At 32.3% G+C, this 17412-nt stretch overlaps 1 protein-coding gene across 2 annotated transcripts in view; it reads right to left on the reverse strand.

Moving 5' to 3' along the window:
• AGPS (alkylglycerone phosphate synthase) overlaps positions 1 to 17412 on the reverse strand; it is a 127757-nt gene that overhangs the window by 75107 nt on the left and 35238 nt on the right. For both annotated transcript variants that reach the window (XM_057745956.1, XM_057745957.1), the window contains exons 3-8: positions 10962 to 11052; positions 8625 to 8745; positions 8124 to 8198; positions 4617 to 4688; positions 3018 to 3097; positions 1731 to 1811 (exon numbers count right to left, since the gene is read on the reverse strand). In XM_057745956.1, coding sequence (XP_057601939.1) covers positions 1731 to 1811; positions 3018 to 3097; positions 4617 to 4688; positions 8124 to 8198; positions 8625 to 8745; positions 10962 to 11052 — 520 coding nt within the window. The remainder of the gene's footprint in view (positions 1 to 1730; positions 1812 to 3017; positions 3098 to 4616; positions 4689 to 8123; positions 8199 to 8624; positions 8746 to 10961; positions 11053 to 17412) is intronic.

A 17412-nucleotide genomic window follows, 5' to 3' on the forward strand; every position in this document is an offset into this window, starting at 1 on the left:
AATTTGGAAAGGTTAAAATACTACATCAAATGCTGTAATAAAGGATATAAAATTATAGACATGAAAGGCCATCCTTTGTTATAAAAAAAAAAAATCACTGTTGATAATGCCTCTCAGCATAACAGAAGACTAATACAGGTCTTTTTACAGGGTTTTTTCATTAAATACTATTATTCAACCCACGAAGTTCATTATAAACTATAATAAACAAATCTTATTACCTTGAATTATATAAAACCTTGACTTATTGAAGATCTTTAATGCCTCAATGAGTACGTTCAATTTTATTCTAGTTCTCTGTATCTTAGTGCATACATCAAAAATAAAGATAAAAGTTTAATAATTTTTTTCAAATCCTTTCATCCAGAATTGGTCACTGGCATACCAATTTCATTCAACTCTTTACTATGAAATAAGGAAAAAAGATAATAAAAAGATCATCAAGCATGTCACATCTCTCTCTATGTTCTTTTAATGGCTGTTTTTTTTGTGTGTGTGGTGCACGGGCTTAGTTGCTCCGTGGCATGTGGGATCTTCCTGGAGCAGGGATCAAACCTATGTCCCCTGCACTGGCAGGTGGATTCTTAACCACTGTGCCACCTAGGAAGCCCTCTCTCTATGTTCTTTTAAAAGGTAGGAAGGAGGGGTCTCTGTCACCCATATTGAACAAAACGGTCAATTCATCAGCAGCTTACTGGACTTTTCAATTTTTGTTTACAAAAGCTGAGGTATAGTCATCTTTACCATATTTGAAAGGGCTAAGGAACCAATACATTTTAATAATTACTGCCTTAGAATCCATGAAGAAAACCTCAAGTTTCCTAAAATTCATTAGGATCCAAAAAAAGTGCTATAAGGACTCTAAGAGTTTCACTTATTCATGAGATGAGCAGTTTTCAATAAAATTATGCTTTGAAAATTTCAATGAATAGCAAATACCAACATCTACCCAATTGATCAAATTTATTATTAATTTCTGAGGATTCGACTTATTCTATTTTGCTACATTCTTACTACTTTATTTCAAGGCACTATCAGCTCTTGCCTGAATTATTGCAGCAGCCACTTAATTCACCTTTACGTGTTCATCCATCTTCCATACAGTAGCTAAGGAGAACTAAGCACAAAGGTAAAGTTCAAGCTTTTAGGGTTTATGATCCGACCTCTTCGTGTTTTCCTGCCTTCATCCTTTACCACTACTATATGTACACTCACCCAAAACACAAAACACCAACAATGTGTCCCCCCCCATACACACAGACTAGATCTCAGCCATACTCGGCTACCTACAGATCCCTCAAAGCAACAGATGCCTGTAAATCTGCACATGCTGCTTCCCCTGAATGGACTATTCTTCCCACCCCCATTTCCTTTTCACAATCTCACTCATCCTAATTTAATCCTCATTTTAAATGCCAAGTCCTCTGTGATACCTTCTCAGTTCAACTCCTCTTTGAATCCCATTTGATGAGCCTTAACACCACACACTTAGCCTTCACCTAGCAATTCTCACTGAGTCATACTGTCTATTTACCTAACTTTCTGTCATAATATAACATAAGCTTTCCAAGGGTACGGGATGGGTGTCTATTCACCACATGTTCACAGCACCTAGCACAATACCTGACCCACAATAGAAACTGAACAAACTTGTTCAGTGAATATACTGTGAAAGGTACTTTATTCATAGAGGGAACACACAGCAGTTTTGAAAATCTTAAATAACATACCTGTCTTTCCAACTCTTGTCCTGTTATGCCAGCCTCTACATGAGCTGTCAGATTGTTCTCATCAACCCAGAGGATTCGATTCTGTTACAAAAGAAGAAAAGAAGTCTCATCTCCATGAACAGACACTTTCTCAGAAAATATAACTTCCTAACTCAAAGAAGCAAGTGACAAGATAGAAATCAAGCAAGTAGGGTTACCTATACTAGAAAGCCCAACTTGTCCCTGACTATACAACATGACAGACATAGTAACACAGGCAGTATATTGAACAGGAGTTGGTTTAAAACACTGACATTCAGAAAGGGAGGAAAAGGGTTTCAGATAAAATGAGACTAAAAGAAACCACCAAAAGCTAATGTGGGCCTTGTCTGAATCCCCATTCGAACAATGAACTGTAAAATAAAGACAATTTTGAGACAACTGGAAAATGAATATGGACTGGATATTAAATAATATGAGGAATTACTTTTAATTTTGCCAGAAGTGATAATAATATAGTAAAAAAATGTCCTTTTTAAAAGAAATACACAGAAATATTTGGTGTAAAGTAGCATACTATCAGGATTTGCTTTAAAAATAGTAGAGGAGAAAAGATAAAGCCAATATGACAAAATGTAAATAATTACTTAATCTAGAGACTAGAAATACTATTCCCTCTACTTTGATGCTTGAAAAAACTTCAATAAAATAATAATAAATGTTCTAAAAATTTTATTATAATAAAGGACTATATAAACAGGAATACTGTTGACTATACAAAGATTAAGTTCATACCCAAACTAAAACTTCAACATAGCACAATGGCCAACTCTTAGACCATAACGAACCAAAATTTCAAAAAATAATCCTAAAATTTGTTAGCTTCTTTTTAAATTTTAAGTTAATCTTAAAATTAATTAGCTCCTCTATTCTTCCAAAAGCAAAAATGCAATAGCATCAGTAAATATTTGAGGAACAAGTAAGTTTTGATGATTCAAATTAACGTTAACTAATATTATTTGTTTTTTAACAATACAAAATCAGGTCATCCATTGTATCACTATTTCAATCCATGCTTCTCAAATTGTCAATTTCACATGCCAGCTGGTAGACTCCATCAAGATATATGACTTAGAGTAAGAGTGAATTTAGCTTTTAGAGATCTGAAGACAAAGGTAAAACACAATGATGAAAAAAATTTAAAACAAAATGAACAATACATCTTTTTTAAAATAACTAAGACTGAGCCATAAAGATAACTTTTAAAACCAAACAGTATCTTCAAATACATCTTAAATTATCACATACCATTTGTGAAGTGTCCAAAGAAATAATTGTTCTTGTCTCATCTGCAGGACACATGAGGCCATATGAAACACTTGTTCCTCCTGCCGAAACAGGAAACAAAAACTATGCTTAAGTATTTTATTTTTAGCTACATTTCTAGGGAAAATCCCTATCACAAAGTATACAGATAGGCCCACTAGGAAATAATACCTATTTCTACATTGCAAAATATAATTTGCAAATGCTAACACACTAAAAGCAAACTCACCTTTATTTTATGGTGCATGCCAAAATGAAGAAATATTATGGAGCTGAAAGCAATGGGATATGGCTCCATCCCCTGGGCACACTCAAGTGAAGCCCCTAGCAATTTGTGGAACTCTAAGAACATGATTAGAAAAGTTCTAAGCTAATGACTACTGTGGAGAGACAGCGTAAAAGAAAAAATACCTATCCTATACAACTATAAACACCGTTATCTCCTTTCTACCATATTTATGAGATTCACTTATCATTTAAAATATTATCTTATATTTCCATACAAAAAGGCTTTAATAAATTAGAATATAAACAAGTTAAAACTGCCCAGATTATATGATATTCAAAAGCAAATTTATATGTTCTTTGGTGAAAAAGTGATTTTAATATAGAATAATTAACACATAAACAAATTTAAACAATGTACTCCTATATTCCTTTAACACTTGTTGTCAAAGGAAAAATGCTTTCTTGATAATAATACAGAACAATACGATGTTCTCAGTTCTTAACCAGATCCGTATCATCATATAGCAGAATACATTTTTAATTGGTACTTCCATATATTTTGAACAGAATATATATGGAAGTCACCTTGACACAAGGTAAGAATTATAGGGGGTGTTGATCTACAAGGTTCAGCTTAATTTTACAAGGTGAAACAATGTTAAGAACATGTCTGTGATTAGTAACCATTATTTCTTGCCAAGCTCACTTGAAATTAGAAAAATATTTCATTAAAAGTGGCAGCGTAATGCCTTTTTTGCATGAATTCAACAGAAAGTATGAGCTGAAGAAGGTATCTGGAACTTCTGATTTGTAGAGGTCCTATTTCCATTCCATCAATGGCAATTGATGGCAATTTCCTTTGGCATGTGTAAGTTGTTAAAATTATGTGGTTGATGAATGATCAAGAGATTAAATTTGTCTTAAAATGTAAAATAATGTTAGTTTTCAGTATTAAAAGATATTATTGATTTGGTCATCACTCTCCTGGTTGATCTTTTACGTTGCATATCCTTTCTTCTCAAAGATTTATGTTGGGTATAGTTAGCCTCTGAAAAATAATACTCTCTCCATTAAGATAAAGGTTAGAAAGTAATTACTAAAGAAGGAATATTTTCTTATTTAGGCAGTAAGTCACAACTTCAATTAAGATTCATATAGGAAAGAAGCCATGAACTAAGGGTAAATCATGTCCCAAACAGTTTAGGTAGATCTACTCAGAACAGAAATGAGCAGCATAAACCAATTTTTGAGGATAACCATATTATAAGAATGTTTATTTTCAGTGGGTTGGCACAAATATTTAAAATAGAACAAATTCACATCACATTAAAATTCAAAAGGCACAATACCTACCACCAATTGGTATGATACAAAGGTTATATTTGCACGCTAGATTCACAATCTTAACTACATCATCATGACATGCTGTTGAAAAAAGGGAAAATAAATTAATCACAAGGACGTGAACAAAATCTAGGTAATTCTACAATGTAAGGGTCTATAAACTTTTCTAGTGTCTAAAGTTTTCCGTCATTTATTCACTCATTAACACATTAAATCACTATTTTCTTTAAAAAACTGTTTTTTATCTCTTCTAACTTTTCATTTTAAAATAATTTTATACTTACAAAAAAGTTATAAAAATGGTACAAAGAATTTCCTTCACCCAGTAGCTGCAAATATTAACATCTTCTATAACTATATAAACTATAAAAATCAAGCAATTGACACTGATACAATACCACTGACCAATCAACAAACCTTATTCAAAATTTGCCAATTGTTTCACTAACATCCTCTTTTCTGGACCAGGATCACAAACTGCATTTTAGTTGCCACATATCCTTAGTCTTCTTTACTCTGAAATAGTTTCTCAGTCTATTTTGACCTTGACACTTCTGAAGAGCACTGCTCAGTTATTCCATAGAATGTCCCTCAATTTGAGTTTGCTTATTTCCTTAGGATTAAATTCAGGTTATACATTTTGGCAGGAATTCCACAGAAGTGATGTGCTTTTCTCAGTGCATTATATCTGGAGGCACATGATGTAAAAAGTTTTATTACTGGTAATGTTAACTTTCATCAGTTAGTAATACAGTACAGTTGTCCCTCAGTATCCAGAGGGGATTGGTTCCAGGACCCCCACAGACACCAAAATCTGGGAAGCTCAGGTCCCTTAAAGAAAATGGCATAGTATTTGCACATAACCTACAGCACATCCTTCTATATACTTTAAATCATCTCTAGATTACTTATAATACCTAACAGAATGCAAATACTATGTAAATAGTTGTAAATACAATGTAAATGCTATATAAATTTTAGTTGCTGCCATGTGGCCTTTCTGTAATTTTTTTTCCCAAATACTTTTGAACAGCACTGATTGATCCTACAGATGCGGAACCCTTGGATCTGAAGGGCCAACTGTTAGGTTTCTCCATATAAGAACACTACAATTAATAAGTATCTCATGAGGAGATACTTCGACTACATAAATGTTTCCCATACTTTCACTCACTAATTTTTGCATCCACTGATGAGTCTTTACTGCTTTTTAAACAAAATTTTAAACACTATACGTGATATACTGCATACGAATTCCTTTCTACTGTACACAACTACAGGGTAAGTGTAAAAGTTACACGAGTTAATAAAAACCTAATGGCAGAAGACTTTCAATACCAAGCAAGAAGTGCTAAGACTCAATTTGACCAGCAATAGGGAATTAAGAAAGGGAACAACACAGCAAAGAGATTAGAAAGATCAATCTCCTGATAGATTATAGAATGGCATGGAGGAAAAAGAGATCTGAAGCAAGGAAACTATATAAAAATTGAGTATTACTTGTTTTTAGGTCCTGAAAGGGAAATAAGGATGCAAAGGAAAATATACAAATTAATATCCATTTATGAGAGAAAAAATACTGTTCTATAAAAGTTATAATTATCATTTCTCAAGTTTTCTGAAAGCTAGGAATATATATCATTTGCATCATTCCAAATTTAATAAAAATCCATTTTCAAGCTTTCAGATTAAGCCTATAAAGCTTACTGTCTGTGGTAAAAATTTTTAATAAATGGAATAGTAGTTCATTAATAATTAATAAAATACCCAAAAATGTGTGTTAAAAACAAGGCAAAACTATTTCCAGGATTGTCACCTAATAAGAAGCTTTCCTTGACTATGTTATTTGACACAGAACTCTCTCATCCCACTGCCCATCCTATTTATTCTCTATCTTTTTACTATGCCTTACTTTTCTTTATAACAATTTACCACCCCTCAATACATTAAATATTTATTTGTTTATTGTTCTGTCTCCTCCCACCCCCACTTAATTGTATAGCACCTGAGAATAGGGGTTTGTGTTTTGTTCAGTGCTTATGTTCAATACTTAGAATTTTCACAGGCCTAATGTTCTGATATTTAGACTGCTGAAAATAATGCATAAATACTAATTGAATAAGTGAAATATTGTTAAAGGAGACTTTATTTTTATAAGTATACTTACCACAGACAACATATAATGTATAAGTAATTAACTACTTGTCCAAACTAAATGAAAGGTAGAAATAGCCACACTGTGTACAGGTCACAATGGTGACAAATTCTGGTTTAAGGATGACTCCAAATCAGGAGAGTTACGTATATTACAAGTTCTTACTCTTAGACAAGTCCTAGACATCCTATTAAAATAACATGCAGAATTCAGATTCCGATTACAGACAGACTTAGAGACATCCACAATAGATTTCGTTGGGGGGGGTGGGGGGTGGGTGTGGGTGTGGGTGTGTAGTATGCAGATATTCAAACTGCAAGATGAGAAAGCCACCTCCACTCTATGGTATACCACACTGTCTCAAATTGCCATATTGTCTCAAAACTTGCCCTCATGCAAAGAAAAACTTGAACTTTATTACCAAGAAGAAATTTACATTAAAGTTAAATAAAGTCCTCAGTGAAGTGACAACCTGTTGGGATACAAACTATTTCCAATTGCCAATCCACTATTCAAACAGATTCTTTTCTCCCTATGTATGTCACCCTCCTTCCTATCCCCAAATTAAAGTAGGATTTTTCCCTCAGATACTTCCTGAAAAGGAAAAGGATCACATCTAAGAACTGAGTCCATGAATGAGGCAATTTTTTGAAAAATAAAACACTCTATATACTCCTTTTATGGAGTCTGAAGAGAAAAAAGGGCCAGAAGAGCAACAGAACTTCTTAAAAGGTAACTATGGACAGTAAGGAGCAATATACCTATTCTGTTTTAAATTTTCTGCTACAAGAGATGGATATAAAAACCATATATATAAATATAGTGCCCAATCATCAGCAAAAGCAAAAATAACAACAGAAAGCTTAACCGCCCTCCATCTCCACCAAATCCCTAAATGAAATTAATTTCTGAAAATTTAATTATTTATATCAAAGATAATATCTATATTAAACAATTAGTTTCATCACTTGAACACCATACTTTTTAGCCCACAAGTTGATATCAACAAACTACTATTATTAGTTTGCAGTGATCAATTTTGTTAATTGAGTTTCTATATATCTGAATATATCGATTGATAATTTCATTAAGCTTTCAAATTAGCCAAAAAAAATTTTTCTACTGACCTCCCAAAAGCATAGGTACATATTAAATGAAGATGTAATCATCAACAACAGAATTAATCATTAAAACCAACCATTCAGGATGATCATATTAAGAATTATATGAGCTTTAGTAAACATTAAAAATATAGCTATATTTTTTACAGCTCATATGTTTAAAAGTACATATTCCAATACTAAATTTACTTAAAATTTAACAATACTAAATTAATAATACAAAGAAAAACAAGAACTTACTTGGCCATAAAACTATATCAGGAATTCTCTGAAACATTCCTTCCCTGAGCAAAAATATCTCATGAAGACAATGACCTGTTTTGTGGTTTAAAAAAGAAAATGCAGAAACATCATAAATTATAGGAAATTTAAAAATTAAACAGCACTTGGGACTTCCCTGGTGGCACAGTGGTTAAGAATCCACCTGCCAGTGCAGGGCATATGGGTTCAATTCCTGGTCCAGGAAGATCCCATGTGCCATGCAGCAACTAAGCCTGTGCACCACAACTACTGAAGCCCATGCTCCCTAGAGTTCATGCTCCAAAACAAGAGAAGCCATCACACTGAGAAGCCTGCGCACCACAATGAAGAGTAGCCCCCACTCGCCACAACTAGAGAAAGCCCATTCGCAGCAACAAAAACCCAATGCAGCCAAGAAAACAATAAAAATTTAAATTTAAAAAAAATACAAAAAAAATTTAAAAATTAAAAAATAAATAGCACTTATATAAAGTTGCTTACCATGAGCTCTAAATACTCGGTCATCTGCTTCTTGTGAATATGAAATATCAGTTTCTTTAAGATCATGAAGAAAATCTTCACTTACAATAGAAGGAGGTGTATCACTAGGATTTAAGGATGCCTAGAAAATAAAATTGGCTTCTTTGACATTTCTAGAAAATAAATTTTGAATGCCTATGTTATGGAGAGTGACAATAAAATGTAATTTTTTTTACGTCAGAACTAGTACAGAAGCATAGGAAAATAACAAATAATACATATGGAAACCAACCCTATGACAGCAACCAATTACAGATGGTCTGGTTAATCACATTCTGTAACATAAGTTACAAAAGCCTATGTTTTCTCTTTTGCTTCTATGGTCCACCTTTTCATTATTTCTAAAGATTACAATTAAAGGGATTTCCTTGGCTGTCCAGTAGTTAAGACACTGTGCTTCCACTGCAGGGGGCGCAGGTTCGATCCCTGCTTGGGGAACTAAGATTCCACATTCTGTGTAGCATGGTCAAAGAATAAATTAAATAAAATAAAGATCACAATTAAGAACGAGGAAGATAGCAAAGTCTCAAGTCCTCAATTTTAGACTAGGGACACTGGGGGGAAAACAGTTAACGTCTGCATTATCTACATTTTTACCTGTAGATAAAATTTATCATTTCCTTTTATCATTTTTAAATGATCAGCAAAAAGCCTCCCAAATAAGTAATAAACCCATTTTTACAGGACTGCTTTAAAACTCACAACATAATTATAAACTTGATACTTAATTTCAACTGATAGGTAACCTGAAAAGTAAATCTTCTACTTTAAAGCTATGTGACATTGGGTAAGTCACTCAACTTCTGCAAGCCTAGGCTTCCTCCTCTGTTAAATGAGATTATCACCATCAAATTTATACAACTGCCATAAGAAAGGAGAGTTAAATGTAATAATTTGTGAAAAGCACCTAGTATCATGCCTAGCATATAGGAAGAGTTCTACCAACAGCGAACCAAATCATATCTGCTATGAAAAAAAAAAAAAAAAGCTATGGTATACCATTTGGAAAAAAGAAAATATAAGAATAGGTAAAGAAAAATATATGATATTTACGTAGTCTTTCAGTATCTTATTAATGTTCTGTATTTAATATTCAATTACATTCAATTATATAATAAATCTTTTGTTATAGGGCTCTGGTGATACAGCAGTGAGTTAAACAGGAAAAATTTAAAAAGAATCTTGACCTCATTGAATTAACCCTATAGTGGAAGGAAATGTCCAAAAGAACCCCAACAAAACACACATTACTATTTTGTTAAGTTATTGAAAATTGAAAGGGCTCAAAAGAGAAAAAAGAAGTGCATGTAAAACTGGAGACATTTCTGAATATGCCATGTAGATTGCATCAGTATCAAAAAGTAATCACAAATAGTCAAAAAAGGAAATAGAAGAGATCTTTGAAGAAAAGTTAAAAGAATTTGGTTTGGGAGGGGCAAGAATTAGTTGTTTAGCCTAATTTAATACTAGAATAAAATGTAACTGTGAATTTATAAATAAACCAAACAAGCACTCACTGAATACCTACTGTCCTTAATAGTATGTTGGATATAGGGGATAATATAGTGTAAGCCATAGCCCCTGCACTTATGGAAGTTATACTCAGAGGGACATGCACAATACCATGCTATAGCAAATAATAAAGATTATAATTATATAAAGAAATGTTAACTATTTCATTAGTTTTATATGTGTATAGTTTAAAGGCTTCTAATGCCCCTGTCAGAAGTGATACTACATGATCAAACTAAAATTCTCTACCACTCATATCTTAAACTTTTACTTTTTCCAATCTTCAAATATTCTAAATGCTTTGATAGTAAATGTAACATTACATTTTTATTTTAAATTATTCTATATTAATCCTAGATTACTGTCAGTTCATTACAAAACCTAAAAATAACAGCAACTTATATTTCTGTAACAAATTGCTCTCACAGAATTAATTCGTTTGAACTTCACTATTACCTGTGACACACAGAACAGTTATGACTCTCACTTCTCCAGTTAGGATAACTGAGGCTCAGAGAGGATTAAAAGTTTGCCAGATAAATCTCACATAAATGCTGAGATCAGGCTCTACATCTGTGATGCTTAAAAAATAAATCAAAAAATAAAAAAATAAATCATCCCTAGAAAGCCTAACAAGGCCAATATAATTAGTAAACTTCTTAACAAAAAAAGACAACTATATTAAGTAACTATAACAAATTACAAAGTCTAATTAATTTGGGATTAAACACACACATACACAACACACTCAGTTAAGAATACTACTAATCATTCTTATTTGCTTACTTTAGAGGTAGTTTTATGCTCCAGACTTACTCCAAGGGTATTTTGAATCCATTCTTTAAAAGTTGGCAAAATCATGCCACTAAGAGGGTACCTAAGGTACAAAGAAGGTAAAACATTAGAGTAAAGTATCTTCATTTAAATTCAAATCCTAGATTCTGTTTCTAGTAATGGTCAAGTAGTTCCTATCAAACCAACACTCCCACATATAATGATAAGCCCTGGATAAAAACAAAACGAACAAAACCTAACTATTTGAGCGCAGTATAGATAGCCCCAAAGCAGGCAAAAATAGCGAGTAAGGGGGTAAGAAGGACTACATGAGTTTCCAGTTTCGTTTTATTTTTTAAACAGGTTTTAGCCTGAGGGAAAGCACCAGCTAGTACCACAGAAAGAAGAATGCAGCAAACCTAGAGTCTTTCTGGCTTAAAGAACCTGAGGACAGTGTTCACAGTGAACACAGCAAGTGGGAAGAATACAGAAAAAAATTTCACAAATCCAGGGGTCAGTCAGAGAGGGATCTCTGTATAAACTCTGTCCAAACGTCTGGCTGATCTCGAATTACATATGTATAGGGCAGACTCTAAGCAGCCCAACTAAGCTTAAGAAAACTGAACAGATAATTCAGCTGCTCACCACTACAGAAGGAAACTTAAGATGAGTCAAGTTAATTGCTTGGTTTAAAAAAAAAAAAAAAAAAAGCCTCTTCAGAAGAATGTAACAGAATCCAGAGTTTTCACAACATATCATTAACAATGTCCAAGATACATTTCAAAATTCCTAGACATAAACAAACAAGAAAGTGTGATCCATAATTAAGAGAAAAGGCAATTAACACAAACACCAAGATTATCCAAAATATTGGAAATAGCACACAAGGATATTAAAATAGCTATAACTACCTTAAAGGACAAAAGGGAAAATATGTTCCCAGTGAATAACAGAAAATAAATCTCAGCAGAGAAATAGAAGTTATAAAAAGAACAAAATAGAAATTCTGTAATTAAAATTGAAATAAAAATTCGTTGGAGGAACTCAAGAGCAGACTGGAGATTTCAGTGAACTTTCAGATAGAACAATAAATTATATATAATCTGAAGAACAGAGAAGACTGAAAAAATAAATAGAGCTGCAGGGACCTATGGAACAAGAGAAAAATACACACATATAAATGGAGACCCAAAAAGAAGAGGAAAGAGGGAAAGGAATTTAAAAAAAAGTATTTAAAGAAATAATAATAGAAAGTTTCCAAAGTTGATGAAAGACATAAGTTTGCAAATTAAAGAAGGTCAGAGAACTCTAAGAAGATAAATGCAAAGAAACTCACACTAGGCACTTCACAGCCAAATGGTAACTTAAAAAAGAAAGAGAGAAAAAAGAGAAAGAAATCTTAAAAGCATCTAGAGAAAAATGACACATGTAATACAATGTAATAACAACAAAAATTATGGCTGACTTCTCATTAGAAACAATGAAGTCCAGAACACAATTGAACAACATTTTTAAAGTGCTGAAAGGAAAAGTATGCCAACCTAGAATTTTATATCTCGTGAAAATATCCTTCAACAGCAAAAGTAAAATAAAGACACTTTCAGATGAAAACTAAGAGAACCGGGAGCCAGCACACCTACACTACAAGAAATGCCAGAGGAACTTCTATAGGCTGAAGGGAAATATAACACTAAATGTACAGTGAAATCTTCACAATGGAATAAATAATGACAGAGTAAATATGTGAGTAAATACAACTGACTGTTTTTCTTAACTTCTTTAAAATATACATGAGTTTTAAAAATTATAATATTGTATCATGGAGTTTATGATGTGACAACTATAAAAAGAACAGGGAATAGTAAATAAACCAGATTTGCAAGGTGCCTGTATTTTACTTGAAGTGCTACAATAAATTTAAAACTCACAAAGAGCTCTATAGAGTAGGAATAGTATGAAAAAACTAGATTTGCTATTCAAATTTCGTTTCCTGTATCCTCTATCCCAAACTCTATTTAAATGAGTTTATATGAAACATTAACATTATTTCATACATATAAGAAATCCTAAACTGTATATATATGACAATATTGATGCAGAAAACTCAAATGCTTAGAGAGGCAACTTTTCAGTTTTGGAAATACTTGTCAGAGATGGCAAAATACTAAATAGCAATAAGTGTTAGAAATAAAGAGATAAAATAAATATCCTACCCTAGATTAGTGTAGTGAAGAAGGCTGATATCCAAATAATAATATTCCAATGTGTTATAACAGGGGTAATAAAATAACTCTCCAAAAAGACCAAAACAAATTTCAAAATGTATATTTTAAAACGGTACTCTTAAATTTTTATTTAACTAAACGCAAAGCAATATCATGTGCCAAGCATTGTTCTATGTTTCTTATGTATATTAATTTATAATAATGTTATGAGGTTGATACTATTACCCCATTTTATAAATGAGGAAGCTAAGGCACAGAGAAGTTAGATAACCTAAGATGTTAGGTAAATTAAGTAACTTACTCAAGGTCACACAGCTAGTAAGTTACAAAACCAGGATATAAACCAGCTAATAAATAAGGCTAAATAAGTTATTAATAAATAAGTCTGTGTTCTTAACTACTATATGATGCTGCCTTTAGTCTGACTATTTCCTTACCATCATTCCAGGTGAGATCATTATTCTAAAATCTTTATTAATGAATATTTATAAAATCACAGTAGCTATATTCGGTAATTTTTTCCACTATAATGTTCATGCAACTTCTCTATCTCCCCCTTTCCCCCATGATAATGAGACAGCCAAATAAAACTATATTATATTATAGATGTTTTATCTTTGTATAATTTTATAAATATTTCATTTACAAAATACTGACATATAACATACAAACAAAAAAATAAGTGTACAGCTGAATGAATTTTTACATAAACTTCCCATGTAATCAGCATTCAGGTCCAGAAACAGAATATTACCAGCACCCCAGAAATATCCCCCTCCTTACCCCTTTCCAGGCATTATCACCTTTCCCCACACCAAAGGAACAACTATCCTGTTAACTTTATATAAATGAAATCATATAAAATGTACTCTTTTGTGTCTTTCTTTTGCTCAATATTATACTTGTGAGATACATCTACACTTGTGCATGTAGTTGCAGTTCAGTCATTTCCATGGCTTAATTCCACTGTGTAAGTATAGCACAATTTCTTTATCCACTGTATTGGTGACAGAAAATAGAGTTATTTACAGTCTTTGGTATGTGCAGGGACATTCTCTTGTTTTCTGAAGAACACATATCACATGTTTCAGATGGCTATATAAGTAGGGTATAGTTCCCAGGCCACAGTCTATGCATATGTTTAGCTTTAGGAGATACTGGTAGATAGTTTTCCAAGATGTTAACAGCTTGCAATATATAAAGAGTTCGACTTGTTCCACATCGTCCCCACACTTGGTATGGTTGTTATTTTAATTATGAGACATTCTGTTGGTAATCTCCTGACAATTTTAATTTGAATTTCACTGATAACTCATGAGACTGCACTTCTATTCATATATCTATTGTCCATTTGGATACCCTGTTCATCTTTCACTCATCTATTACTATGTTTTTATTGATGTATAATTCTCTATATATTCTGAAATCAAGGATGTATGTATTAAATATTTTCTCTCACTCTATGATTTGTCTTTTCGCTCTCTTAAAGGAGTCTTTTGATGAAAAGAAGTTCTATATTTTAATGCTGATTCATTTTTTCCTTATATTAATGCTTTTTGTTCTCTGCTTTTTGCCTTCCTCAAATTCAGAAAGACTTTCTGTATATTCTTCTAGCAATTTTATAGTTTTAGCTTCTGTATTTAGGTCTATAACCTACCTCTGTATTTGGTATGAAGTAAGATTAAAATTAATTTTTTTCCAAGATGGTCATTTAAGTCCTCATAGCTATTTTTATTTTTCTATTTGATGGAAAAAAAAGTGTGTTTAAAAGAAGAAAAGAAGAGATATTGTAGTAGTCACTATCTATTCCAGATCAAAGAACAGTTAAACCAATACTGAAAACAAATCAGAACAGACTATATATATATTGGTCTTAACATCTACATCATGCAAGCTATTTAAAATGTGCAAAGTGTAATACTTTTGCTCAAGATTATTTCCCACTCATTTCATCAGAGTTTGAATAACTGCAAAAGCTTTTTAGCAACTAGCCTCAGAAGTTTACTTTGACTTCACAAAGATGGCCCAAAAGAAGGGAGGGGAAAGGTGGGGGACAGTCAGTGGGTAATATATAAACTCTGTACTGAAATTAAATATATGTTTATAATGCAGAATTCAATATTAAGGAACCGGTGGTAGGCCCTACCGAAAGGAATTTTTAATTGGAAGTGACAAAAAGAGCTCATTTTAACAGTTACATGCACTGGCTGGTTGGATGTCACCTCTTATGAGAACTTCATATTATACAACAAAAATACCATCTAAAATTCTCAAATAAATCTACATATAATGGTTAGCAAAACAAAAATGAATAGTGGAAAGAAAAAAATAAAGAACAAATATGTTTTAATCAACAAGTTCCTTTTTTATATTAAAAAATCACAAGTGCTAAAATTCAAACTGAAATGGGATAAAGTATTATATAATAATACATTTTTCATAAATTTAAAGAAATTAGAATGAAACAAAGTATAAGACTCATAGCTAAAATAACTTAAGACATTCAGCATATAAAATTTTCTTCATTTTAGCTGAGGGTAAAAGTACAAATTCTGGGAAGTTGGTCAAAACACACATGCTACTGTTTTTATAATGTCCTACAAAAAGGTCAATTTGGAAATATTAGGTTTTAATCTGACCCCTTATATTTTAACCGTACAATTACTTTGGGTCCCTGTAAAATATAGGAGACCCTTGATATTCATGGCAAACTCATATTTGGACTTCTGTGAATCCCTTAATTCACAAGTAACACTATCCATAAAATAAAAAGATAACCACCTTCAAGACACTTGAACCAAGAGATACAGGGTTGATATTACTGTCTTGTGCAAAAAAACTACATCCTACCATTAAGATAACCAAAATATACTTCTACAACTGAATATACACTACTTCAGACTCTGAAGAAATATCTTATTTGGCAGAACCCTGGATTTAAGACTTTGCTCTATTATCTATAATTCCAGCACAAAACTTAAAACAGTTCAAAAAGAGTTCCATGTTAGAATGAAAGCTTTTCAATTGTACTTTTCCTTACATCTAATGCCCTGAGATTTGAAAAACAGAAAAGGAGCTTTGACTTAATACTTATAAAATATCATGAGGTAAAGGAGAAAACTATGAAATCAAAAAAGCAAATGAACAGAAAAGAAATATAAGAAAAGTTAAAGGAATCAGAGGTATTTAACATAAGAAACAGCAGTGGAATGACTTGATTCTTACAGCAAAGTAATTTGGATTTACATCCAGAACTATAAACAAGCATTTATTTAGCACCCATAAGACTGTACTAAACATTTCAGGACACACAGAATTGGTATTACAACCTGACTTCCATTCTTAAGAAACTTACAACCTAGTTTAGTCAAAGCTACAAAGACATTTAATTTGTAGGGTGATCACACGGGCTGGAAATATGCAACTTCTACCAGAAAGCCAAATGCCCATACCAGTTGTTGAAACAAGATGACTACTAAATAGATCTCTACCACAACTGAAGACTGGTTTGAGAACTTGAAGAAATGGTTTTTGTTGTAAAATATAAGATGAGATCAATTTACCATGTTTTCTTAAGATCAAGGTAGACTACATTGTAGAAGATACAGAACCAGAGCAAACTTTCACTCTATAATGGAAAGAAAATGAAATCACTCTATAATGGAAAGAAAACTCTGTGGATATAAATATCCAAGAAGGAAGTGCACATCAGGATTTAATGTGACTAAAGACAAAGTGACTCTCACTCTGGGTCAGTGCACAGAGGCAGCAAAATATTAGTAGACGCAACCATCTATCCTCAGAGTGAGTTCCACAATTGCTAACCAATTTTACAGCTTTTTATGAGATAAAACTTTAAAAATTATGCCACTGAAAATACAAAGTACAACAAATCCAATCAAATTCTATTTAATCACTAACTTGTGCTTTGAAAGCACCAATTAATGTGTAACACTTTTAAAGTCAAAGAATAATGACACTTTTCAAAATTTTTAGTTTATAGAAATGTATAGCATTAGCTCTTAAGTACTGCCTTCTGCTGCTTAAACCTAGGAGGACTCAATTCATCTGTATCAGGAAGGAATAAGAAGGGCAAGATTATAAGCCTAGGGATTTATAAACTGACAAATTACAAATCTGTTCAGAAAATAGACTGCTCAGGGAAGAACTTCTGATTTTTTCCCTGACATCTATAATAGCTTATAATTGCTTCCAATTTAATGTCTGGGCTTGAAATG

This window comes from Hippopotamus amphibius, chromosome 8, assembly GCF_030028045.1.
Source record: "Hippopotamus amphibius kiboko isolate mHipAmp2 chromosome 8, mHipAmp2.hap2, whole genome shotgun sequence".
NCBI lineage: Eukaryota > Metazoa > Chordata > Mammalia > Artiodactyla > Hippopotamidae > Hippopotamus > Hippopotamus amphibius.